Raw genomic sequence first — 27,896 nt, 5'->3', positions numbered from 1 at the left:
ACTGATGTTTCAACAAAAATTCTAGGAAAAGGTAAAGCCAGAATTAATAAAACTAGAGTAGCAATTGATGCTTTGTTAGTTCAAGGGCTAAAGAAGAATATCCTAAGTGTAGGACAAATGGCAGATAAGGGAAATATAATTGTGTTTACATCAACCAAGTGTAAGGTTATGAATCAAGTAATTGGAAAAGTCATAATAAGAGGATACATAAATCAAGAAAAATTGTAAGTGTTTGAAAATCGAAATTCTCATAGATATCAGAAAGGATCAAACTTAGAGTAAAAGAAGATTTTTCCTATTGCAGTCTCTTATTATTAAATGAATATTTCTAACATTGATTGCAGAAGTGGTGAGAGGTACTTGATCTCATGAAAAATAGAAGATGGTTATTAGGGCCTTAGGATCAGTGATGTGTAATATCAGGGGGTGTAATACATATTAATTCCCATGGTTGTTTTTTATTTTCTTATTTCTTATACTACTAACAGTGTCTTTGATGAAGTAACAATGTATAGGTATAGTCAAAACAGACTCAGGGGCAGTTGAAAGTGTGAAATTTCTGTATTTCATTTTCTATATGCAAATCTTATGAACACAAGTCGCGTGTATACGCGAGTTCTAAACTGCAAAGTCGTGTATATTTTGGTTTGATGAAGAAACAGTGGGACAGACTCAGGAAAAGGGTCTGATATGATTCCGTCAATTATCAATTGGATTTTATGTTCTGATGGTTGAAGGTTGCAATTTGTTGATGTTGTTTGAAAGTTATTTTCACTTGTATAAGTTTTTGATGACTTGATGGATGATTGGTTGATGATGATGCCTTGATGATTCTTACTGATATATGAAACGATCATATCTGACAGTGAACAGTTGGCATGGGTTCAGGGTGAGCATTTTCTATGATTCTAATAATGCACTATTGGCATCATGTTTGATTCATACATAATGATTCGTTGGTGTTGTTGTTTATGTTGATGAAGTTCTTGAATGATGAATTTTTTATGACGAAGAGTTGATTATGTTGCATATTGATGAAGTGGCATTGGTATGATAAATCTTCTTATGAAGAATTTGGTCCAAGAAAATGATGTTGTGAAGACATAGTCATATGCTACTACTACATTTGTTGAATGATACTTAGAAACATGGCAGATTAAAGAATGATGCTACATTGTCCTACCTTATGATGATTCTCACTTATGGTGTTGTGACTACATATCAGGTCACAGGTTGATGATAATGAAGCTACATTGTTCTATCTTGTAATTGATGATGAGTTGTCACCGACAAATATCTATGGTGGAGATCACATATGGTGTAGATGACTATCATGGTCTTTTTTGGGGTCTTTGTTCTTGGTTATAAATGTCTTATCTAGCATTTGATGTAAAGGTCATGTAAATACCTATGATATAATAATTGTAAAACGACTATTATGGTCAAGACCTTTTGGACATATGATGTAATGATGTGAGACCCATTGTGATTGGGTAATTGATGTAAGTTTGAGTCCTTGGTGTTAGGACAAGTCTTGAGTCATAGATTCATGTAACTCAATGTTTATCCTTCATAAACTTCAGCTTGCACTCAAGGGGGGCATGATCATTGTTCATACTTAAAAGTTCAGATATGGAAGTCTTCATTTAGCATTGGTCAGCGCTTTGCCTTTGATGTCAAAGGAGGAGGGTAGCTTGGTGTTTGGCGAGTAGCTTGGTGTTTGAAAAGATTGGTGCTTGTCTTGATGTATTACATGTTGTGGTAACCAAACACCAAAGTGGTTGCCATCAAGTCCAAAGGAGGGGATTGTTGGCATTATGAATTAGGTGTTGTCCTTGATGGAAACCTACCTAATGAGTTGTCCTTGATGACAAGATGAATAAAGACCTACTTAATGATTTGTATATTGATGGAAACCTACTTGGTGACTATTTAAATAGGATGTGACATAGTGTATTGACAAAGGCATGGCAGTTCAGAGGTAGGAGAATGATTAAGTTGGAAGTTCAAGAAGTATACGTGGGTTCTGTTAAGAAAAGTTGCGTACACACACAATTTTAAAGAAACAAAGGCGCATACATTTTCCGCACCATGGTATTCTAAATACCAAGGGTCCTTGCCATGGTATTTGCCTATGGTATTGAGCCTAGTAATGGATGATTTGATCTCTTCTAAGAAAACCATCGGCTAGAGTATGGTTTTGACATGTGGTATTGAAAAAGGCTAAACTATGTAGAGTGATGAAGATCAAAGTATGAAATGTGTGAAAGTGATGGAAATATTATGAATAGTTAGATCTAAAGCAAGTATGCATGTTATGGGCTATTGATGCTTTGCTTCATCTAAACAAAGTATGCACTTGTGAGTTTGATCATGGATTAGATCCAATAAATCTGAGATGACAACCATGATGAATTGATTTGTGTTGATGGTGTCTTAACACATGATTTGTCTGTGTATGTTGAGATCTGGGTATGACTGAAGTTTTGTGTTGCAGCGAAGAAGTGATTCTGAATTTGTAGATATGTACGCCGGTTTTATAGCCTGCAAGGCACATACACACGTGGATGTGTTTATGGTAAGCCGCATACACGTGGGTTTGGTTCTTGAAAAGCATGTACACACGCGGCTATGCTTTGAGGAAAGTGCATACATAAAGTATGACATTTGATGAAAGGATGTTTGATCCATTTTATCAGTTCTCGCGTATTTTTGTTGTCTGTCAATGAAATCTTCTTGTTGATCTAGGTTTAAACAGTGATGTTTTGATTGTGGAATGATTGATTGAAGAATGTTTAGGTTACTTGTTGATTGTGGTTGAAGATTAAAGACTGTTATGTGATGGTTCAGAATGTTGCAGTAGATCTAAGTATAATTTAGTGTTTGTTTCAGAATGATAGTGGTCCAATTTGTAGTTTGCAGAGGTTTAAGATCTATACACGGGTATGCTTCATGAAATGCGCGTACACATGCGGGATTTCTACTGAGAAGTAGTGCATACATTTTGATAGATGGTTGATGAGGGTTTGCAGTAACATAATTTGGTTTCTATGATATGCGGTATGATGTTTGATGTTCTGGTTATAGTGATCTAACTATTCAGTCAATTGGATGAGTTTTGATTGAGTTACAGTTGATTGGGTTTCACTAATTGGTTGAGTCAGTTGTGACAAATATTGGTTGATTCAGTTACAGTGATGAGTTACAGTTTGATGATTGATATTGAACTTAAATGTTGGTAGTGGCTCCAATCTAAAATTTGATGAAATGTGGCCTACAAGTTGTGATGATGTGTAGCAGGTGGATCCAGTATGAAAATTTATGAAACGTGGTCCCCGGAGTTGAGGGAGTTGGCGCTTCATTCCAGTAATAGTTTTTAAATTAGATTAGGGGGTTGGAACTCCCTTCCAGTAGTAGCTGGAGAACGAGTGAAGGTTGTAGCCTTCAGCAGGTTGATGTATATGTACTGGTACAAGTTTACCCAGTAAAAGAACCAGGGGGTTAAAGCTCCCTTCCAGTAGGAGCTGGAAAATGAGTGAAGGTTGTAGCCTTCTATAGGTGGGTGTCTACGTACTGGTATGAGTATGCGCCAGTACAAGATTGTAAAATATTTTATTTATATTAAAAAGAATACAGAGACGAGAACAGCAGGTGGTTTTTTCCTGCATTTGATTTCCACTTTAAATCTTGGTGTTCATGTGTGTTTATTATGTGTGATGATTTATTTTGTTCTTACTGCACATGGTTATTGTCTATCTAATGTATAATAAAGTATTTATACACTGGTTGAAGATAACGAAATGAATAATTAACTAAATCATAAATTTATTGGATGTACGCTAGTTGTCTTAAGAACAGTCACGTACACACACAGGTTCCTTTCAATAAAGTAGCGTATAGAAATTAGAATATAAAATGAAAAGTTTGTGATTTTGAAAATATTGATTTTTCCCAACTTTGCTTAACCATACTCGACTTTGCCTAACCATGCTTAACCATATCCGTGTATGTATGTGACCTTTGTTCACTGGATCTATGTATACTTCTTAAAACATCACCTTTATCCTTCCTCTGTCTCTGAACTAATATTCCTTTGTCGAATCTCTCTCTCACATATGTACTAGCTTGTATACTCATTCTACTACCATCATGTTGACATATTTATCAAGTAAGTTCCAATTAAGGACAACTCATTAGTCATAATGCCAACATTTTGTTGACATTAGCTTGTTGCTATGAAAATGGTATGTTGTGGATCATATGCTCTATGTATTTGCATTATGACATTGTATTAGACATGCATTGATGAGAATATTTTTATAATAGCCATGTATGAGAGAGCCTCATTCTTGTATGTTTCACACATAGAGTCATAAGCCATAAATGGCATGTGTTGTATAGTGATTCATGAGAGTTGGTGCAACTATGTATGGGATTTTAGTAGTGTTGGTACAACCATGTATTTCATGTATTATTTTTTTACACTCATACTTATTATGGCAAGACATTCTAGAGTCATGTATTTTCATTGTCCTATCATGTTTCTCTATTATACATGTAAATATAGATGGAATCGTGCATGCATTGAGAGAGAGTCATGTGATTCATGGTTCGGCCATATGTATAGGCTTATGTTTTCATTGTACAATCATGTATTATCATTTGGGAAGCCATGTAATAGGCCTATGAAGCCCTGTACTTTGTTGCATATCATTTTTTCATAATCATTGGTCCATGTGGAGTAGCCTCTTGCATATGGAAAGGAGTCATTGACAATTAGATATATATATATATATACATACACATTCAGCCACGGAGATGTTTGCATTTAGTGGAGTATGGTTGGTCATGTTATCACTTAAGAAAAATTTCAAAATTCTGAACATCAATTTTTTCAAAAGATTGGTGTCAGTCTTGGTCTGGTTGTTCCATGGTGTTTTAGAGTTTAAGAATTAGAATAGAGTCTTGTTGGTATGGTCAAATAGGGTCAATACTTTATTCGTGCCTACCCCTGGTCCCACATCCCGCATAAAATCCATGTGTTAAGCTTGTTTCAAGGTTCTTATGCGCTATGAAACTGTCTAGGAGTTTTCGTAGCGCAAAACCCAGTCTAGGTGTTTTCGTAGCGCAAAACCCAGAATTTGCACTGGCTGCGCTACGAAATCGGGGATTCGTGCAGATCCATAGCAAATCTCATCCAGTTGTCAAATCTATCAAAATCCGTTATTTTTACATCATCAATTGTCAGCCCATACACTTTTCCTATCACATTCAACCGCTTATTCTCATCATTAGGGTAGTTAAGTGTCTTGGTATGCTCAGGTTGCAAGTTTCAAAAAGAAGCCAAGTATTCACAGTCATGATTATGTTTGGGTTCATGCATGAGGAGAAAATTGGCAGGCGTTCAATTAGAATTCCTTGAAGATCAAGCGAGGCAGTGATTGAGATTGAGACAGTGCAAGTTTCTTCAAATTTTCATTTTGCTGGAATTTCATGGAGGGGTCTACAGAAAGAAGAGATCATAGGTCAGGCAGGTGTTTGAGGAATGAACTTGAGGGTTTAGATATCATCCTAAAGAACAATGAAGTTGAACAAGCCTTCAAACAGGTTGGCTGTTGGAGATTTTGCGAAAAACTTCAAGGAGGCCATATGCAAGTCACCAGGGAATTTGCTTTAAATTTCACAGGATTGAATTCGAAAGTTGGGGTGCTTGAATTGCAAATCTCTCCAAAGGTTATATCTACAGTCACTGAAATTCCAAGGGGACAGGAGAGATGGTTTAAAAATTTCAAGTTTGATATGACCCCCTGCAAGGAATTTCTGAAACCGGAGTTCATTGATTCAGACTTAAACAAGTCAGTGCCTAGGAGTTTTGTCAAAGATTCATATGCTAATTTACTTACCTGCATACAGAGGTACTTCACCTGCGAGGGGAGGTATCATAAGGTGTATTCTTATCACTTCAAGCTTCTTCTTCATTTCACTGGAAAGATATCTCTTGATTTGCCTTTCTATTTGTTTCGTAGCCTAGGCAAAATGTGTGACAAGGTTTAGTTGAAGAAGGAAGCCTGTGAGACCTCGTTGTTTCATCACGGCTTAGTCAAATTGATCGTTTTGCACGAGCTCCAGAAAATAGATAGGGAATGGTCCATGTTCATGTTAATGTCTAGTTTCAAGAATGAAACTGGTCTCAGTCCTCAGGCTACGAAGAGTTCTCCACCAGCAATTAGTCACCGTGCAGAAACAAGATCGAGGAGATTCGTGAAATTGAAGGCTAGGAAACAGGTAAAGGAGCCCACAAGACCACTAGTAATCCAAGACACACCCCAACAATCACAGAAAGAGAAAGCTCAGATCAAAGAGGGTGTACATGAGCAATCTACAGGTGAAACAGTACAGAGAAGAATAACCAGGAGCCAGTTAGCTAAAGAAAAAGGCAAGACAGTGGTTACTAAGGGAAGCCCGGTTTCAAAGGGAAGTCTGAATGACTTGCTTCAAGCTATTGATATTGAAGAATCTCCTCTGGTTCGAGCAGACTTGATAGAAACAAGTAAAGACAAAACCAAAAGGGCTAAAGCCTCTAAAAAGCTCAAATTTGATGATCAGGTTTCTAAATTTGTTTTTAAGCCAAGAAGACCTGTGGCGAGGCGTTCAAAAGAGGTACAAGAGGCGCTGCCATAAGCAAGTGAAACAGAGGAGGTAGTAAAATCTCATGAAGGACCCGTGCCTGCATCAAAAACATCATCCTAGCTGCATAAAAACGATAGAGGTAAGGCAATTATCTCTCAAGAGGAATGTAGTTTTGAAGAGTTGAAAAAGAAATTGAAGTTAGCAAATCTTGAAATTGCCAAACTAAGAAAAACCTCAAGGAAACATGCAATCAAGGAAGCTTATTTTAATAAAATTGAGGCTCTGTGGGAAGAAAAAACGATTTCAATACCCGAATCGGTCAATTGTCATGCTCAATACTACACCTGGTCAGTCCCTGCAATAAAAGAAGAAAAATACATCAGGAAAGTCAATACAAAACTGAGAGCTGGGATCAGAATTATGAAGAGGCAAATCGAAGATTTGAAGATACAACTAAGCCAGTGTGAAGGACATCCTTAGCTAAAGGAAATCCCATAGCAAGTAAGGCTAAGTCCTAAATTTTTATAGATTACCTTTGAAGTTTACCTTGAAGAATGGTGCCTATCTATTCAGTTTTGAACAGCTTCATGACAGATGGAAAAGCCGTTTCAAGAAAAAGAAAGCTCACGAAAGTCATATTTTGGCCTTAAAACTGTGTTTTTGTAATCACACAGCAGTTTCATAGCGCGCTACGAAACTGCTGTAGAGGATGCCTAATGCACTGCTGTAGCTGCATATTATGATTCGGTTGACCAAATTTTGAGAGACAAAGGGGAAATCTTTTTGAAAGGGAGTTTCTTAAAAGGATCATTTACAAAGTGTAAGCATCCAGCAAGGGAAAAACAAGCAGAGGAAAGACATATATGAACTCTAAGCTATTTGTTATAAAAGTGATCATTATTTCATAGCTAGTATTGTTCATGGTACTTCAGGCAGCATTAAATAGGTTTTGTCTTCACACATGTATATGGGCAAGGTCTACAGTGCATGAAAAACAAGGTAGTCCAATACATTTTTGTGTAATTAAGAAGAACAATAGGGATAATTGATTTCGAAGATCCTTGTGGAGACCAAAAGCAGAAAAACAGGAGCAGTTTCCTAGTTTCCAGGAGTAGTAAAGGGATAAGGCATCAAGGGCCAGCAAGGAGTTTCAAACCTCCACCAAAGCTAAACTGAAGAAGGCCATTTGTTAGAGAATGAGTTTGGATTGTAATAAATGCTACTACCAACATGATGAGGAGTTATACTCCTAATTGTTCTAGGTCTCTAGAACTACTAGTTAGCAGTCAGTTGCATTTAATAGTTAGTTTTAAGTGTCAATAGGAGTCATAGTAGGAATAATTCGAGTTCCACTCATGCTGGAGGAGGAATCTCAGTTATGTAAGGAGCTCTATATATAGGAGAAAATCTGATGTACACAGGGTTGGAAAATTTCAGAGAAATTGGGATATTGTGCTTTGTGTAAGACTCTGTTTTAGTAATACAGTATTTGGCTTTGCTTCTCAGGAATCAGAAGGAATTCAATGTTCAGAATGTCTTGTATTGTCCTCTTCTCAGTATTTGCAGTGGTATGAATGTGTGATTACTTAGAAATCACTGATTGTGCTCTAATTTCCTTCATACATTTATAAGTTGTGTTGTCCTATATGTTTCTGGTGTGTTCTAAATGCGTTGAATTCTAGATGCCCTGACTTCCATGTAAAGCTAACACTATTGTCATACTGAAACAATTTTGACTCCATAAGCCCAATGGATATTTTCTAATTGTGTTTCCACCATTTACACTTTTTCATTTGTTTCATAGAGTTAGCCATCTTATTCATTATCAAAATCTTTAATCTTGTGAGAGAGCCCTCTCAGGTTGGGGAGGCTAAGCCTCAGCCAAAAGTAGGTTTGAAACAGTTACTCAAGGTCTACCTGATCAGCAGCCTATCAGGGGTTGATTTTGTGATAACAAGTCATACAGTTGTGACCTGTGATCATATATTTGTTGTTACCATGTCTACTTCAAAGAGATATTGTTTCTGGATAGTCATTGTTGTTGTTGATAAATGAGTTTTCCACTGTTGGAGAGTACATTGTGGAGATGATGTATTTGATGTTGTTGTTTTAGAGTTGGTTGGATATATGTTGTTGTTCTTATGAGTTGATCAGAGTTGTTGCTGCTAGTTGGTCACATTAGCTTGTTGCCATTATATGTTGGTGATTTGATATGTTGTTGCTATTATGACATGGATTATGTTTTTGTTGTTTCAGGGGAGAGAACATGTGTTTTAGACATTGTTGTTGCTGAGTGAGAGAATTTATTGTTGTTGTTGGTAGGAGATGTATATTGTCACTCTAGTGTGTTTTTGTTTGGACATAGCTTGTATCTAGGGGGAGTTTATTGCACATATCTTTCAGTTAAAAGGGGAGAATGTGAGGGTATTAACTGGTTTTCAGATGACAGTTTCATATGATTTGTTTCGTTTTGACTTGTGATCATGTTGGTGATATGGAAGTGACTTGGTGAAGTGTTGCAGAGTTGTCAGTGACTTCTAGAGGTACTACAAAGGCTTGTCAAGATTTGGAAGAATGTTTAAGTAGGATCTGAGATGATTTGACTGAGTTATGACCATCCTTTGCCCCAGTTGCATGGATGATGGGTCATGGGAGCGACTAAAAATCTCAAGTCGTTGGTAGACATGCCTCTGGGAGCGACTGAGGAGCTCTAGTCGAATCTACCATGTGTTGTGCGTGCGACTGAGGTTTTTCACGAGAATTTCTCCGTATTCCTCACACAACTCAACTAATTTGGGTATTTTGACAAAGTTTATGATTGGAATTTTCCAGAAAAAGGTCGAATCAAGTCATGGGGTCTCCAGAATCTAATCAAGGTTGAAAATATCAAAAGGATAGTGGAGTTAGTGGTTGATTTGGTCAAGAAGCCTATTTCAACTAAATCTGAAGTGTGTGAAAAGAGTTGTTGAGTGATCCATAACCTGTAGCATTTACTGAGTTAATCATCACAAAAAATTGATAAACAGAGGAAGGCTTTAAGTCTATTTAGTTTGTGGTCTTGAGAGTGTTTGAGTATACCATAGTGAGGGCCTTGAGAGTGCGTATAAATTGCAGTGGCTGCTCACATTGTTTCGCAGTGTTTTATCAGTGTATTGTGTGTAGAAATTGGAGATAGATTTGAGAAGAAGATTCAGATTTTATATGTTGATTGTGTTAGAAAATGGGTAGCTTGTGGTGTGTTAGAGAGGAGAGATGATTGTGAGTAGAAGAGAAGAAATAACCCTCTCCAAGGAAAAGTTTTTGATCCAGATTGTATGTGCAGAACGATGGTGTTGTTGGGTTGCCATGTTGAGTGAATTGAGAACCCAATATGAAATATTTATGAAACGTGGTTCACATGGAGGAAGTGAAGGCATGAAGGCTTCAGAGTAGACAGTGATTTGTTCGATTCAGTAGAAGATATTTCTCTATTTAATAGGATTTGGATAGTCCAATGGTAATTGGGCGAGGATCATTGATCGTGGGAGCTTCCAGCGGATAGGTTTCCTTAGATCTGTGAGAGAAACAATTTTTCCTTCCTGGTAGGTTCTAGCATTCGGTAAAGGAAGCCGAGTCTTCCAGCTTATGGGTGTAAGCTAATCCATGTAAAATTTGTTTAGTAGATTAATAGAAAAATTGGGCAGCGCAACAACAACATGGTGGTTTTCTTCCGAAAGTGTTTCCACCAGAAATACTTGGGTTCTTATGTGTGCATGCTTGTGTTTATTTTTCTCATGGTTATTATGTTTTGAATTTATTGTTTCTTTCATATTCAGTTAAGCTAATGTTGTGAATTTGCATGGTTATTTGACATTGTGGTAAAAGAATAAAAATTGATATAAAGGCCAACATTACTGATTCACCCCGCCCCCCCAACCCCCGCTCCCCCCCCCCCGCCTCCTCTCAGTAGTGATCTAGTTTCCAACAGTAATATGGCATAACCCCTTTGAGTGATGAGAAGTTTATTGCTTCATCAGGGCCGAGATATTCATAGAGAGTTCCTTTTACTTTGATATGCATGGATATTCTCAAGGACAAGTGGCAATAAGAGGGAGTAGAGCTCATGTTATAAATTAGCTTTTACATGCTTTAAATCTGTTTCGATTCTTTTGCATTTTAACATTTGATTCATGTTCTTTCTTTTCTTACAGCTACATCAATCTCAAGTGTATGCAACCCCTTCTTCTCACTAGACAAAAGAAATATTGAACCAACACAAGCGATTGACAACAACCAATCAAAAGGTAGGACAATGGAGCAAGGGAATGATGTCAAATGTTAAGTATAGATAACATGGGATGATATTATCATCAAAGCCTCCTATTTGTGATCCTCCTAACAAGTGAAATAAAGGGCCTTAAGGAAGGCCGTAGTGGACTAGGGGAAACTGATAACCACCAAGGTGAAGCAAGGAAACAAGTGTGCAACCAAGAGTGATCTATCATTTAATTCAACTTGTGATCCGTAATCAAATGTTTTTAATTATTAAATGAAAGCACTTGAATATATAAAAGGTTAATGTACTTCACAATAAATGACCTGCCTTCATTGGATGAGCAAGCTAGATGAATAAATGCACTAACTAGGAAGTGACTCAGAGGAATCTAAGGCTAGCTAACTATGGATCACAATAAGGTTGTTGGTTGGAAAACTGCATCATAAATTTAAGAAAAAAAATAATCTCCCAAGGTTACCCAAACATGTGGGTGGATAACAATCCCAACATGGCATTAGAAAAAATTTGAACCTTTTTCTATCTATTTCACTACTAGTTAAAGTTTTCTTCTAGGTTGTTCATGTTGGTATGGTTTGTGTCTACAATAATACTTTGGGATACCAAAAGCTCTAAATCAAGGAGTTTTGGGGTTATTAATTTTCATGGAATTATTAATGGCTTAAGAAAGGCACTTTGTTTGTGTTTGTTTGGTTGTTTTGTGCACCTTTATGAAGATCTTGTCCATAAATTTGTGTGACCAACATTAGGGTTTCTATGTTAATTTTTATTTCAATAACTTTTAGTAGCAACTCCAACGCTATTGGTTGGTGCCATTTTGGTTGGTTGTTTTATGTACCTTTATGGAGATCTTGTCCATAAATTGATGTGACCAACACTAGGGCTTCTATGTTAATTTTTATTTCTATAATTTCTAGTAGCAAATCCAAGGCTAACAGTTAGTGGCATCACTATTATTTATGATTTCGAAACCAAGGTTTCATATCACCCTTTTGCAAATATATTTTAAAATATTTTTTTAGTCTAAATGTGTATGCATTTTCATCTAGTGGCATTGTTCTAAGGTCTATAGGACTAGGGTTCCCAAACCTATCTTTTCCCTATAAGTGATATGAATATTTATTTCTAGAAGCATTTTCCTAAGGGTTCCAAACCTAATTGGTGGCATTTTGTTTGTTTGTTTTGTGCACCTTTATGGAGATATTGTCCGTAAATTGATGTGACCAAAATTAGGGTTTCTATGTTAATTTTTATTTCTATAATTTTTAGTAGCAAATCCAAGGCTATTAGTTAATGGCATTAGTATTATTTGTGATTTTGAAACTAGGGTTTCATATCGCCCATTTGTTGATTTATTTTAAAAGATATTTTTAGCCTAAATTTTTATATGTTTTCATCTAATGGCATCATTCTAAGAACTATGGGACTAGGGTTTCCAAACCTATCTTTTCTTTACAAGTGATATGAAGATTCATTTCTATAAACATTGCCCCAAGTGTTCCAAGCCTAAAGTTTCATGATCATCTCTTAGGGTTTCTCGGGGTTCAAATCTTTCTTCACAACTCAATTAAACCGCATTATCTAAAAAATATTGGCTATTGGCATCATATCTTACAGTGCAAACATAGGCTTTTCTTGGATCATTCTTTTGCAATAATATTTCTCTAGGTTGTGTTTTTTGATAATTCTTTCAACCTAAATGCAAAAACAAGACATTGTAGGTTTCTTAGAAGCATGAGTATCATTTGCTTTTGTGGTTTATATAAAGGATTCCTTGAAGATTTTATGAGAACGTAATGACCTCAAATTCCCAATTCAACAAGGCTACTTATATTTGGGTAGGCTTAACATAAAAAAACAATGTCTGAAATGGTTATTATACAAATATTTATGTCTTTGAGTCTCAGTTGATTTGTCTTCAGGGTATTGAAGAGCTTGTAGGAGTAACAATTTGTGACAGGGATCTTCTAGATGATGATGTTGACACGTTTTACAATGCACATCTAGTTGTGCACTTTGCATATGGGTTTGACTTATTATGCCAATTCCTTTATCAATGGTATAACTTGGTCACTTTTTTTGTTTGTATTTTTTATCAAGTACATGAGCCTTGTAGTATACCTAGGAGGGATATTATGGGGTACAAAGGGAAGTACCCAAGGGAATAATGTAATAATATAATGAATCATAGTTAATAAATAAAGTGGTTAACCCGCATAATGTAAGGGACCACAAGTAGTTAGGAATAATGTGATAATTCCATTGTATTATATGTATGGTATTGAGAGACTCATGGTAATTACTCATGGTATTGTATGTATCAAACCTATATAGAGGCTAGAAACTCTTCATTGAGGGATGTCAAGGATTATTGTATTGACAAGCATATGGCTTGTAGAGTGATATCCTTCCTTAAGGAGTGATTGTATGGTGTTTCCCTACCTCAAGGGTTTTATCAATAAAGATATGAAGATTCTATATTTTTTTCTTGTATTGGGCATATTTGGTATTTTTAATATATTTGCAAGTCAAATCTACTACAAGTGGTATCAGAGCACTTTCTTGGGCGAAGAGGGGAAGCAATTTTGTTTTTCATTTTTTGCAGGTTTTTTTGGGCGACGAGTTTGCAGATCAGATATGAAACTTTTGGTGCAAATTTTGCAAAAACAAATAGTATATCTGGATTCCTTGCCAAAAAATATCCAGATTCAAAAAACAATTGGCCGAATGGGAGTCCAGATGAGAGAGATATCACTGATTTAAAATCAGTTGTGTTGCAGAATTTCAGAAAAGAGATTGCAGATCTGAGCTTCTCTTGAAAAATTACCTAATTTCAAAAACAAAACTGGTCGAATCGAAAACCAGATGAGGGAAATATTGTTGATTTAAAATCAACCTTTTTTTAAAAAAAAAATTGTGACAACAAGACAATTGCAGCTCGAATCCAAGTTCCAGAGTGCCCAAATCAAGATTTCAATAGCATGAGAAGATACATAATTGTTGTTCCATTTCCAAAAACGGGCTATAATAAGGATTTTGCACCATAGTGACCAAGTTGTGCCCATTTTAGATTTTCTGCATAAAATAAGTAATTTTTTTCAAAACCCTCATTCTTCGTCATGGCTTCTACTAAGAGGAAGTTTACAGGAAAACATGATGGCCCTACCATTGAAGAAGTCCTAAAAATGGAAAAGTCAATATATCTGAAAGTTTGGAAAGAGATATCATGGCTTAATTTTAGAGATGAGACTGCCATATGGTGGGAATCACTTGACAAAAAGAAGTTGGTAAGTCTTCCCGATGAAGAATTTGAAAAAATCCTTTTGGACAAATGGTCTAATGCTAGAAAACAGGATAATGAGAAACATAAGGGGTTATTTTCTACTGGTATATCCTTATTACAGGTTCACGGATCTATTCAGAAAGAGAAGATCATTATGTCTATCAATCATAGTTGCAAGCATAATTTTATTAATGTTCATTTGACTAAAATATTGCAAGTCCCAACAAAACAAATGGAGCACACACAAGTTGATAATGAAGATTTGCAAGTTTATAAAGATTTGAAGATTTCCCTGGATAAGTATGTCTTTCATTTTGATTTTTATGCTTTAGATATCGTTGATGTGGATATTATTTTGAGATACCCTTGGATGGAATCCATTGGTACAGTGAATATTATTGTGCAGAAAAATTTCCTAAAGCTCTCGTATAAAAAGAAGAAAATTACATTGCAAAATATTTCCATCAGTGAACAAGTAGAGTCCAAAGAGGCCGAAGCAGAAAACGTTGCAGGTACTAACACATCATATGAGGAGTCTGTGGTGGAAGTAATACTGGAAGACAAGCAAAAATTTTAGGCGCCACAGCAGCTACCAGATACCACTCAGGCTCCATCAGATAGTGAATTAAAGAAAGATATATTGTCTATATGAATATATTAGTAAGAGATGTTATACTTGAAGTATTTATATATAGTATGCTAGGATAATTTCTACTAACTCTATCTAAATCTAGATGATTTTTTTCCTATCATAGTGGATACTTCTATATTATAGTTTGGCATAACTTTTTAGAAAAACTCATTTGACATGTGTTCAAGGTATCGAAGAGCTTGCAAGAGCAACAATTTGTGATAGGGATCTTCTAGATGATATTTTTAACACATTTCACAATGCACATCTAGTTGTGCACTCTGCATACAGGTTCGATTTATTGTGCCAAATCCTTGAGAAAAGGTATAACTTCTTCCTTTTTTGTTTGAGTCTTTTTGATAAAGTACATGGGCCTAGATTCCAGTGTATTGCCTATATGATTATTCTAATAGAGACATTATACTTATGGAGTTTGTTTGGTATGCTAGGATAATTTCCACTACCTCTATCTGAGTACAAATGTTTTTTTTTTCCTATTATAGTGGATAGACATGTATTGTAGTTGGGCATACCTTACCTCATCTTATTAATGTACGCTCTACAAAGATTTATTCTACAATTTTGTTAAACTCAATGGATTCTCTTTACAGTGCACATTCAAAAGTGCATTTTTCCTATAAAGCAATTTTATTATTGACCCCACCACATTTGGAGAGTGCCTTTATGTTTTATAAGTGGGTGGATTTCTAATGGATTAAACTACATTTTTCCTATATAGCCTTACCTATTCAAGGATGTGATGATTTTATTATTAACCCCACCACATTTGGAGAGTACCTTTATGTTTTGGGAGTAAGTGGATTTCTAATGGATAAATTGTTTTATTGTGATGCAAGGCCTATCTTTGGATAGTGCCTTTATGTTTTAAGAGTTGGTGGATTTCTAATGGATACATTGTTTTGTTACAGTGCAAGGGATACCTCTCAATTATTGAAGTTGGTTCAAAGTGACATTTTTTGACCTATCATTGCTTGTTCTTGTCAGGGAAATAAGTACTTTCTCACCTTATTTGTTATAGTCTCCAATCACATGTTTGCAAGACATTTCCTACTAATTTTTACAAATGATTCTCAACACATCTCACTGAACCTCTTCCTTACACACTATGATGGTTATCCTTTTTAAATGCCCTACACTCTAACATCTTTTGTAATCCTATACAAATTATGCCACCCTTTATATCTTGAATTTGCCATCACGCTCCAATGGATCCTTGTTCTATACCTCTCCGAAATGCCACTTTCAACAAATTGTGGAACAAAGTTGGTGTTGGAGATGTGACATTTGCAGGGGAGTTTTTTCCCCAAAGATTTGGGGGGAGTTATATAGTGTGTGTTCAACATTAAGAAGGAAAATTTTAATGTAATGCCTTCTCTCCAAATCATCTTGCCCAAACTAAGTGGGAAGGGGTTGTGAATAGGGCCAACCATATTTTGAGCTGTGTATTTATATGCCTAATCTCTATTTTGAGTTGTGTATCTATAAACCAAATGAATTTTGTAACTTGTATTTTGTCATGACCAACCTATAAACCCACCCTTATCTGTATTTCGACCTTTGCTAACCCTATATTGAGTTGATATCTATAAACCCACTCATACCTATATTCACCAATTCCCTTTGTAGCCTCCTATTCGAACTAAAGGGTGGTGTTGAGAATAGTGCAATCTTCACATGTGGCCTCAACCATCTCATATTGTGTTATTAATGTAATTTTTAGGAAATGCAACTAAGGTCATTATTTATTGTCATACTAGATTAATGTCAATGTCACCACATTCAATGAATTTTCCCCTCGAAATTCAAAACTCTCCAAATATGACGACAACTCTAATTATTTTGACTCAAATTTGATGAATCTCAATTGGAATGCAAACTCAAGCTCGAATTTGAACTTCAAAATAATAAAATGGGTAAAAAATAGAGGGTTTCCTCATTTTTGGCCCTAAATTTCAACAAAGAAAAAAAACAAAACTTAGCCACCACCCGTTCAACATGGATTTGGCATGAAAACCCCTCCTGCAACTACATACTTTTCCACAAGTCAACTCAACCTAGTTCCAACTTCCTCTACCTGAAGAGTTTCCTCCCTAAAAGTGCATACATTCCTTTGCAAGTGCATCCAACCCAATTCCAAACTCCTTTTCCCTAGGAGTTTCCTCCCACAACAACCTTTGAGTCCACCATATACGAACATAAAATTTTAAATTTTGTAGTGTCAAATTTAATGCCACATTCTATGATGGAAATTTGTCAATATTGATTTTTTTTATGAATTTCAAAGTCCTCATGCTAGAATTCAAACCAAGTGACCTAGATTATTGTTAAGATCAACCTAGTCAACTTTGATATGTAGGAGTGATAACCCTCTTGAGGGCACATACTACTTAGGTGACCTCGTAACCTCTCTTTAGAGTTTAGAGTTTCTTGTTAAGATCGACCTAGTCCCTCTTGGGGACACATCCTGCTTATGTGACCTCATAACCTCTCTTTAGAGTTTAGAGTTTCTTGTTAAGATCGACCTAGTCCCTCTTGGGAGCACATCCTACTTATGTGACCTCATAACCTCTTTAGAGTTTAGAGTTTCTTGTTAAGAGCGTCCTAGTCCCTCTTGGGGGCACATCCTACTTATCTAACATAACCTCTCTTTACATGCACACGCCAGTTGGGTTTTGTATTTGTAATATCATCCTGAACCCGACTTGAAGCAACCCTCCAACTTGAGTTTTGTATATGATATTTGAAGCACCCCCCTCCAACTTGAGTTTTGTATTTGTAATATCATCTGTGTGATCATGTGATCTTGTAATCATTCTTTAACTTGTACACATAAGTTGTAATATCATTCTGTTTTGACGATATCATCTTCTAATCATGCTTTAATCTATAGGCATTATTGTTTTATAATACAAAGTGATTTAAACCTATAGACATTTATCTTTCAAATCTCAGTTGTAATATCATGTTGTTTAATCATATGATGATATTGTAATCATTTCTTAACCTATACACAACATTTTTTATACAAAGTGATATAGGCTTTTTTAACCTATAGGCATCATTCTTTTATGCAAAGTGATTTAAGCCTATAGACATTATATCTTTGGCATTCTGTTTCTCTCTATTGCACTTGTTTTGCGGGTTGATTGTGTAGTTCCATTCAATCCCCTACTTGGCTTGTGATCTCAAGAGCTCAACAATGTTCAGTGGTTCACCCCTCCACAGCTATTTAACCGAAACAAGACAACTCTAATAGGACAACTCTAATGATTCTGTTTAATATTTCTTTAATCTTACAGTGGAAGCACTTTCGGAAAAAGAAGGATACACTATGGGCTACTATTCATTGTAAGGAATGGAATAATTAGATGCAAACCTATCCTTCCACTGTCAAGGACTCAAACAAAATATATGATGTATGTCATGCCACTTCGAAAGCCATCTGGCTTAAAATGTTGCTTAGAAATAAGCGTGAAAATCAGTGAGGCCTAATTCAATTGCATTGTGACAATTAAATTTGCATAGCTATATTCGGCATCCTTGATTTCATGGAAGGATAAAACAAACTGAAAACAGTAGTATTATTTCAACACAGAGAAGATAGCTGAGGATCAAAATGAACTGAAATTCTGTGATATAATATCAGAACTAGGGCACTGTCTAATGATAATTTTTCCATCATAGAGATCAATTAAATACAAGGTAACAGAAATAATAATTAAATGCTAAAGCACTTTCTATTTCGCTCAATAGGAAAGTTTGAAGTTACAGCTGCACATCTTCCTAGTTTAAATTTAAAAGTATCTTTCCATACCATAAATAGCAAGATTAAGAGTATAACCATGCCCAAAATGGTTAGTGACAACAGTATTTATAGTAAAGCCATTGTGGATGAAATTCTGGATAGATAATACATCTAGATATGGATACATTTTCCTATCATAAATAGGAGTGTCTGATGCAAAGGAGAAGAAAAAGTGAGGATCTATAGTTAAGAAGAAATTCTTCGAGATTTTCTCTAACAAACAAGAACAAGCACAATATAGATAGGGTAACACTTATCAGTAATGTGTAAAAGCATTAATTTTCATACACCATGCCAGCTCTGATTCTCAATGTATGAGATACATAGTTTTCCTAAAAGCATTTGAAATATGTGTACACAGCAACTATAAGCATTTGAAATATGTGATGTACACAGTTTGTCTCTGGCTTATATAATGTAATGGTAAATATAATGCAACACAGAGAAAATAACAATATAGGTTCTGAACCAGATAAAAAAACAAAGATATCTCACGAACTTATGATATGCCTATAAAGTCTGTCACTGACAAGCATAAAATCATGTAATAGTACAAAGATAAACTGCTTGCAAGATTAGATCCCAAAGGATATATCGCAGCTTTAATATAATCCATCAGCAGAGAAGGGGAATAGCTAATTACCTAAGCAAATATTCTTCATCTTCTTCATCATTCCCATTCAATCAGGCATGCAGTGCACTAGATATTTTAGTAATAGAATGGGAAAAGAATGGAAAACACGACCTGCTTTAGTGGCAATTGAGTGCATAAGTTATAAATAGTACACAAATAAACAGAGATACACTGAGATCTCCAGGTTTTCAATGCTAGTTATCCTTCATATGGTTTTGGAACACACAGAATAATATCCTCTATATGCGCATTAACTTATTTAACATCTTTTAGTTTGAGGTTAAAAATATCTTCCTCCATAGTACAGATGAATCAAATAACACTCAATATACTAATTATCTTGTTAGATCTCTCCATCCCATAATTCTTCAACAGATTTGTAAGGGCTGGTGGTAGAGTTAATCATTTCCTGTGCCCTATAGGACTTCTTCTGTTCCAGTCTGCTGATTTTTGAGTGATCTTCTGCAGTTAAAGACCAGTCAAATACCTGAAAATTCTGAGTTATTCTACCTTTGTTGTAGCTTTTTGGCAACACACTTACTCCCTGTTCCAAACCCCACCTCAATATAACCTGCAAAGCAGTATCCCATTCAAATTCTAATAGACACACTGTCCCAAGAGTAATTTTATCAAGCAATAACAAAACTGCTACTCATAGCAATCAACCATGGAAACCACCTCCTCATAATAATAATAATCTAATTTTAAAATTAAAGTGAAGTCAAACACCAACTTGGTGTGTGAAACTCCTTGTTTATGAGACAAAGAGTCTGCCTCTGCCGCAATTTAATTGCCAAAATCTAGGTGTATATACTCTACCCTCTGAATTTGAACCTTTGACCTCTTACCTTTGACACATACTCATAACCACTGTATACTAAATTAAGGCTAAGGCCACTCAACAAATTTCAAACATTAAATACTCATAACCACTACATTAGGGCTAGGGCCACTCAAGCTGTATGAAACATTAAATACAAATTTCAAACATGAAATACAAATTAATACCAAACATTAAATCTTCCCAATTTCAAACAAATTATTCTTGCTACGGCTTGACACAGGTGGAAATTATTAACTTCCATTATGCTTTTTCAGTCAAATAAACTACAAGTCATCCTAGTAATTTTCTTAAAGAAGTTTGTGAGCATCTTCACAGTTCAGCAAAATTGAATTCAATTTAGGTAAAACATATTTTGACATAATAGTAACTTTTTCATGACAGTGGTGGTCAATGATTGACTACAGGCATTACCGATGGACATTGTGTCGTTTGCCACAAAGCAGAAATGGATGAGCATGTTATGTGAAACTACAGTATTGCTAGAGCTTTTTGGAGCTGGACTGCTGTTGGGTATAGTATTATTTGTTCGTTCCTCCCCTTTATTGGAAAGGGAATCCTTTTGACGGATAAATATATATGGTTCGATCTGGAAGGAGGTTGTAGACCTGATCAAATTGTCACGCATTTCCTTCTTATGGAAAATATGATGTCGAGCAATGTTTAACGGGGCAACTGACCAGGTCCATGTGGGAGAAAACTAACAACTTTCAGACCACAGTTGATTATATGGCTCTTAGTCAAGATGAATATGTATATGAATGATGTAGAATCTCTCGAGGTTGAAGCCAAAAGGAGGATTGACAATAGGCATGCTTTCCCTACATGCCTATGTGATGAGAGAGTTATTTCTGTAAAGAACCCATGAATCTATCCAACCAAAGTCACGCAGGATGCCATTTAACCAGGCATATCAGTCCACCAACGTCAGGCAGGACTTGCGCCTAGTCTCAAGTGCAATAAATAGTCCTTTTAACCAGGCATATCAGTCCACGAAAGGTAAACATGTCTCTAGTGGAATTTGGAATTTGAACGTGGTGGAAGATAGGTAACATTTCACTTTACCAACCAACCAAAACTCCATTCATTATTCTTACCTTTTTTTTCCCAAAAGAATGAAAAAGTATACAATACTTAATGTTACAATATTCAAATTTACCCGCTTAGCCTCCGTTGATACAATTTGAAGTCCCCAACGTGCAACTACATCATTGTGTGCAAACAAAACCTGACCACTTGAACCTGAAAATTGTGTGCAAACAAAACCTGGCCACTTGAACCTGAAAATTGTGTGCAAACAAAACCTGACCACTTGAACCTGAAAATTGTGTGCAAACAAAACCTGGCCACTTAAACCTGAAAATTGTGTGCAAACAAAACCTGACCACTTGAACCTGAAAATTGTGTGCAAACAAAACCTGACCACTTGAACCTGAAAATTGTGTGCAAACAAAACCTGACCACTTGAACCTGAAAATTGTGTGCAAACAAAACCTGACAGCCCAAACTTGAAATAACCCATTGGGACACAGACTTTCACTCTTGCCAAATCCCTTTGGGTTTTGAAATTCAAAGTTACCGGCTTAGCCTCTGTTGATACAATTTGAAGTCCCCAACGTGCAACTACATTATTGTGTGCAAACAAAACCTGACCACTTAAACCTGAAAATTGTGTGCAAACGAAACCTGACCACTTAAACCTCAAAATTGTGTGCAAACAAAACCTGACCACCTGAACCTGAAATAACCCATTGGGATGCAGACTTTCACTCTTGCCAAATCCCTTTGGGTTTTAAAATGTTACCTATTTCTTTCTCTATGTCTGAGAATGACAAGCTGTTAACCAATCAAAAACAGTTTTAAGCAGTTCTTTAGATCATACTTCAATCCTAGCATATAGTTTCAACGGTCAACCTAGTGGTCAACCTAGTATCCGCAAAAAAGCAAATAACCCTTAAAACTATCATAGAGACTATGACAGTGAGATCATGTACTTTCAAGTAGGATGAAACAAGATACTAACACTGAGGAGGCATCTTGATGTATCATGCTTTAGGCTTCTATATTATTTAGTAAAGCAATATGACATGCATTTTCCCAAACAACACAAAAAGACATATTTCGACATAGAAGAACTCCTTAACGTGTTCCAGAATTAAAATACAGATTTATAATTTTCCAGAAAATTGAACTAGCCCATTAACCTACATGTTCGAAGTGGCCCTGCAAGCAATTGTCTGAAAAACCAATTTTCAAAGTCAATTATTTAAGGCAATCAAACTATGCTTTTTTTATGAAAAAAAAACTTAATAAGCTTAATAAGCATGCAATCGGATGCAGTTTAAGCAGTTTCAACATAAATAGTATCTGCTAAAAGGCAAATAACCCTTACTACTATAGCAGAAACTATAACAGTGGGAGGCATCTTGATGGATCATGCTTCATGCTTCCTTCTATATTGTTCAGTAATGAAATATTACATAAATTTTCTCAAACAACACAAAAAGACATATTTTGACATAAAAAATTCCTTAACGGATTTCAGAATTAAAATACAGATTTATGTATTTCCAAGAAATTGAATAAAAATACAGGTTTATGTATTTCCACGAAATTGGATTAACCTGATTAACCTGCATGTTCTTAGGGGCCTGCGATGCCGGATTTAAATCTAAGAAGTTTTAGAGAATTCTAGATTTTGTAGATTTTAAAAAAATACTAAACTATGTAAGAAGTCTAGAAACGATATGGAAAAAAAAAATGAAAAAGAAAAAAAACTGTTTTATTTAGGAAAAGTTATGATAGATTCTTAAAAAATGAATTTTTCTCGACTTCTTCCACAAGTCTAGGAGAGGAATTATCTCTTGAGAATTCTAGATCTCTCCTTCTCTAAGTCGCTAAGTCTCCAAGTATAAATAGGAGTGCAATGCATTTGTTGGGCCAAGAAAGAAGGGGCAAAGATCCCAAGCTCTTTAATGAGTAAAATTGTGAGTTCTAAATATTATATTATGTGTTTCAGTTGTTTTGTTTGTAGCTGTATCATTTGGTTTGTGTGTAGCTTCCATTGTGGCACTCTGCCATCACCCTGCAAGCAATTGTCTGGAAAACCAAGTTTCAAATTCAATTATTTAAGCCAATCAAGCTATGCTTTTTTATGAAATAAAAGCTTAATAAACATGCAATCTGAAGCAGTTTAAGCAGTTTTAGATCATACTAGTTTAAGCAGTTTTAGATCATACTTCAGACTAACACGGTTTCAACCTAAATAGTATCCGATAAAAAGCAATTGCAGAGACTATAAGAGTGGGGTCATGTACTTTCAAGTAAAAGGTACATAACCCTTACTACTCTCGCAGAGATGACTATAAGAGTGAGGTCATGTACTTTCAAGTAGCATGAGACAAGTCTCTCATGCTACTAACATGTGTTAGGTTCTACCTCTTGTCTAGAGGCATCTTGATGTATCATGTTTCTATATTGTTTAGTAAAGAAATATCAGATCCATTTTCCCAAACAGCACAAAAAGACATATTTTGACATAAAAGAACTCCTTAATGGATTCCAGAATTAAAATACAGGTCTATGTATTTCCAGGAAATTGAATTAGTTTGATTAACCTAAATGTTTGAAGTGGCCCTCTGCAAGCAATTGTCTGGAAATGCAATTTTCAAATTCAATTATTTGACATAAAAGAACTCCTTAATGGATTCCAGAAATAAAATACAGATTTATGCATTTCCAGGAAATAGAATCAGCCTGATTAACCTACACGTTTGAAGTGGCCCTCTGCAAGCAAATGTCTGAAAAACCAATATTTTCAAATTCAATTATTTAAAGCAATCAAACTATGTTTTTCTGATGAAGCAAAAGCTTAATAAGCATGGAGTTATGGAGTTATGTTGGAGCCCTAAGCTTCCCCAGTTTAAAAAAACAAAAGCATGCTATATACGTACCTGAGCAGTAGTTTTTCCATATTTTTCAGCGATCTCTTCAATAACAGGGTTATCAATAACACCATTTGAACCCTCTGCTTTAGGGGGACCTCCAAGAGGAGACCATGCACTCACGTGAATGTTCACCTTGCTGCAATAATCTCTCAACTTTTGTTGTTGCCATAGTGGATGCATCTCCACCTGTTAAAGTCATCTCCCCATGAAAAACCCAATTTTGAGAGCAAACAAAATAAAATATCACATGCCAACATTGCCAGCCGTGGGCTGAAAACACTAGAAATTTACCTGATTGACAGCAGGTGGAATCTTGGCATGGCTCAACAGATCCCCAATCTTCTTAGAAGAGAAGTTGCTCACGCCAATGGCTTTTGTGAGCCCCAGATGAACACATTGTTCCATTCCTTGCCATACAGACTCAAGATCTAAGGGCAAAAAGTCTTCTTCCTTGAGGATTGGAAAGGAGGCTTCCTTTCTCAACCTTACGGGCCAGTGGATAAGGTACAAATCCACATAATCCAGCTGCAAATTCCTGCATGCAGATCACTTGATCAACAAAAGAAATAAAACAGAAGATATAAAAACAATAAATTTAAGAATGGGAGCAAGGTGAGTTATGATCACGTGGCAAATCTAGTGGTATTTTTTCCTAGAGATCATGTTCAATCCCTAAAAACATGCTGTCGTGTTAATGTGATCAATCGTGTGCTATCTGCTATCTTGCGATAAGCAAGATATCAAAACAAATGTCATTTTGGGTAATTTTGACAGAATAGATACCCTTAAGCCAACTTCTTTAACGAAAGGACAATTTATAAATAAATAAATTCAAGAAAGGAACAAGATGCACAGACTTTAAGCTCGTCCTCAATGCAGATACAGGATCATCTAAATCTCCACACCACAGTTTTGTGGTCACAAAAACCTCCTCCCGTACCACTAAGCCCTTCAAAAAGGCATCCTTTAGAGCATCTCCCAAGGGACATTCTGACCTGTATAGGCTAGCTGTGTCAAAGTGCCTGTAACCCACCTGCCAGTACAAATAATTTCAGTCTCCTTGCTAAATTGCATATCTATAGCTGTAGTTTGATTATAATGTCCAATTAGCATTGATCCATCCATCCAAACCAGGGCCTGATCCGATATTCACAGTAAGTTTCGTTAAAAATTTAACTGCCATGAATCATTCTAAACTGGGACATTAGGAAGCTCGAGTTTTACATATATAGATTAAGTTTGGTTATAATATTTTGTTACCATATATACATTTTGACTAATATGCACGGTTGGAAAGCTGGATTTTGCATAATATGCTGCAATTGGATCATAGTATCAAATTAACACAAACCCATTTTAAACTTGAGTTTGATATGCAGACCAAGATTGCAAATTCAGTTTGATATGCAGAGCAAGATTGCAAATACTTTAATGGGTAACTCCATGGGTTAGATTAAAAGGTTACAAGGTGTATTTAGATGAATCTGTGAAAAATATCAAAATGGATGACCTTCACCTCCACTTCATCTTTATATTTTCCTGGACTGGTTGTAAAATGCACCTTACTTCTCGGTACAGTAATAACTGAGAATAATAAAAACAGAATTTACCTCTATTGCCGTAGCCACTGCTGTCTTAATGTCCTCGGGGTTTTGATACAGAATTTACCTCTATTGCCGTAGCCACTGCTGTCTTAATGTCCTCGGGGTTTTGATTCACGGCACCTGTTCCAAGACCGACCAATGGTATTTTGGTGCCTGTGTTGAGCTCTAGAACTCTGCCTACACTCCCCATTTTAGCAGACTCTGGCAAAAGGTTTTCTGCAAACTGATCAAAATCAGTAATTTGCACATATGAATATGCAGTTTAAGAAGCAAGAATTGTGTTTGAAACATTGTGAAGGTGGAATTCAAATCATACAGCCTTACCTTGGAAAATTTTGAAGCAGTGACCAGTGACGATCAGAGCATCCAACAAGCAAAATGGCTTGGATTCTTCTATGGGAAAAAGCTGGTAGAGACTAATATGTAGCCAGAATCACAGTCGGAAGGACTGTGACGAGATTGTGATGAGATATTCCGAACCAGGGCTGGAATTTGACGTCCTACAGGACGTATTTTCTATTTCAAAACGTATTTGACTTGCGGTGTAAATTTCTACACGTCAAACTTGACGTGTCCTATATATCACTGACTCGTCATATTGACGTTTAATTTGGGATTGGAACCGTCCAAATCTATAATACCTAGCACCACCAAAGGTAACGCCAGGTAGGCTACTGATGTTTAATATGTATCTGGTATCTAGTTTTGTTTGCTTCTTTCCCACCTTGGATTCTAGCAAGCGAATTCATTAACATGGCAACCGTAGCAATTGACAAAATTAGGGTACAGTGGTTGCGGTGTGTGTTAACTGTGGATTAAATGGTCGCCCTCCAGTCATAACTGCCGCTTAGATGGTTACTTGCACTTGATGACCGAATGCAAGCTGCAACGGGATTAAACTGATAGGTTATAGGTTTTAATTTCCTACTCAACCTTGGAAAGAGGCACAAAATGATTAGCTTTTATCAGAGGGGAGCACAAGTTCATGCCTAATCCTGTAGAGCCACCCGTTGATTCTCTCAATCAGGGCGACAATTCTTCCAGGGTCATTAATGGTAACGCATTTTTTTGAAAGTCGCGGTATTTCTTCTTTACGATTTTTATCGTTCTCATCATTGCGTCTCTATTTCAAAGGATCCTTTTGAGCCTCGGTCATAAGTATGCTCGGTACTAGGTTTCTTGAATAAACAGTAAACATGCCTGAAACGCTGAATGGAAATCACAGTAAACATGCTTGAAATGTCGAATGGAAATCACTTGAAATCTGTGTCTTCGCCATCCTTGGGATGTAGGGAGTCTATTATCAATTCCTTTGGTCTAAGATATCTTTATTATGATATAAGACGCAGAATTTAAATTGTCGTTTATCTTATTGGAACTGAAAGCCTCTAAATTCCTGCGATCTAAGATGTTGTTTACTAAGAATAATGTAAATTATTTATTAGTGTGGAGTAAAGGACATGAAGAAATTGATGCAATGCAAGGGGAAATTTACCGAACCTAGAAACAGGGAAAATAATCAAGTCGAGCATTCGTTTGAATAGGTAAAGAAATTAAGGGAAAGAAAAGCATTTGAATTGGCATTGGATCTCAATTCGCAGGGTGGATACTCCCAAAGATATCTAGTTCTTTGCATAACAAATACCACTTATATTGTACAGTGATGTGTGGTTTGATGGTAAGTCACTTGGGCTATGCCCAGGGTGACCGAAGTTTAAATCTCATTGAGTACATTGACCTGCTGTGGTGGCTGCTAGAGGTGCGGATTCCCCTTTCTGGTGAGTCTGCTCTTGCTAAAATCATAGACTTACTATATCCGACTTGCAGGTGGTTGGTTATGCTCTTGGTGTTATAGTGGCAGCGTTGAGGTTTGATCCTGGGTCTCCCTTAGATTAGGCCATGCACCATGTTGTAAAAAAAAACAAATACCACTTATATTAAAAGGAGTGTGATAGAATCATGGAATAATTGTAATATAATTAATGGTGGTGTAACATGGACACTTAAGATGTGCACCACCATATATGGTTAGAAAGTATGGTGGTTTTATTAAGGATATTGGGAGTATTTATGTCTAGGTCACATGTGGATTCAATATGGATGTTACATGTGAAACTTATAAGTTAACTTGGGGTAAGGATATAATTTTGGTTGCAGTGACTCAATTTTTTTTGGTGAAAACGGTTATTTTTTGGTTCTCCTATAAAATTGATTATTGGGCATTAAA

The 27,896-nt window shown here is 36.0% G+C and overlaps 1 protein-coding gene across 3 annotated transcripts; it reads right to left on the bottom strand.

Annotated features, from left to right (window-relative positions):
* Positions 1-19,375: 19,375 nt before the first annotated feature.
* LOC149184761 (NADPH-dependent aldo-keto reductase, chloroplastic-like) lies at positions 19,376-26,206 on the bottom strand. 3 transcript variants are annotated; one of them, XM_089417693.1, is made up of 6 exons: positions 25,986-26,206; positions 25,734-25,885; positions 24,923-25,098; positions 24,357-24,600; positions 24,072-24,251; positions 19,376-19,848 (listed from the first exon to the last, which is right to left on the bottom strand). In XM_089417693.1, exons 2-6 carry the CDS (start codon positions 25,857-25,859, stop codon positions 19,621-19,623), a joined length of 954 nt encoding a protein of 317 aa, XP_089273819.1. In that variant the 5' UTR covers positions 25,860-25,885; positions 25,986-26,206; the 3' UTR covers positions 19,376-19,620. The 3 variants fall into 3 exon arrangements, with proteins under 3 accessions (XP_089273819.1, XP_089273818.1, XP_089273817.1); XM_089417692.1 differs by having other exon boundaries at positions 25,734-25,892; positions 25,994-26,205; XM_089417691.1 differs by having other exon boundaries at positions 25,994-26,197.
* Between the last annotated feature and the right edge of the window lie 1,690 nt (positions 26,207-27,896).

Source organism: Pinus tabuliformis, chromosome 3_2, assembly GCF_031772625.1.
Source record: "Pinus tabuliformis cultivar Carrire ecotype Pingquan chromosome 3_2, CPIR1, whole genome shotgun sequence".
In the NCBI taxonomy this organism is placed as follows: domain Eukaryota; kingdom Viridiplantae; phylum Streptophyta; class Pinopsida; order Pinales; family Pinaceae; genus Pinus; species Pinus tabuliformis.
This window is presented reverse-complemented; position numbering and strand designations above follow the sequence as displayed.

What these genes read in the sequence shown, in the direction of transcription:
- LOC149184761 (XM_089417693.1), bottom strand. Translation starts at nt 25,859, where the DNA reads ATGGGGAGTGTAGGCAGAGTTCTAGAGCTCAACACAGGCACCAAAATA. An exon ending in GCATTGAGGACGAGCTTAAA is followed by an intron (nt 24,601 to 24,922) that starts GTCTGTGCATCT and finishes ATCTGCATGCAG; the next exon opens with GAATTTGCAGCTGGATTATG. An exon ending in ATGGAAAAACTACTGCTCAG is followed by an intron (nt 19,849 to 24,071) that starts GTACGTATATAG and finishes ACTGCTTTGCAG; the next exon opens with GTTATATTGAGGTGGGGTTT.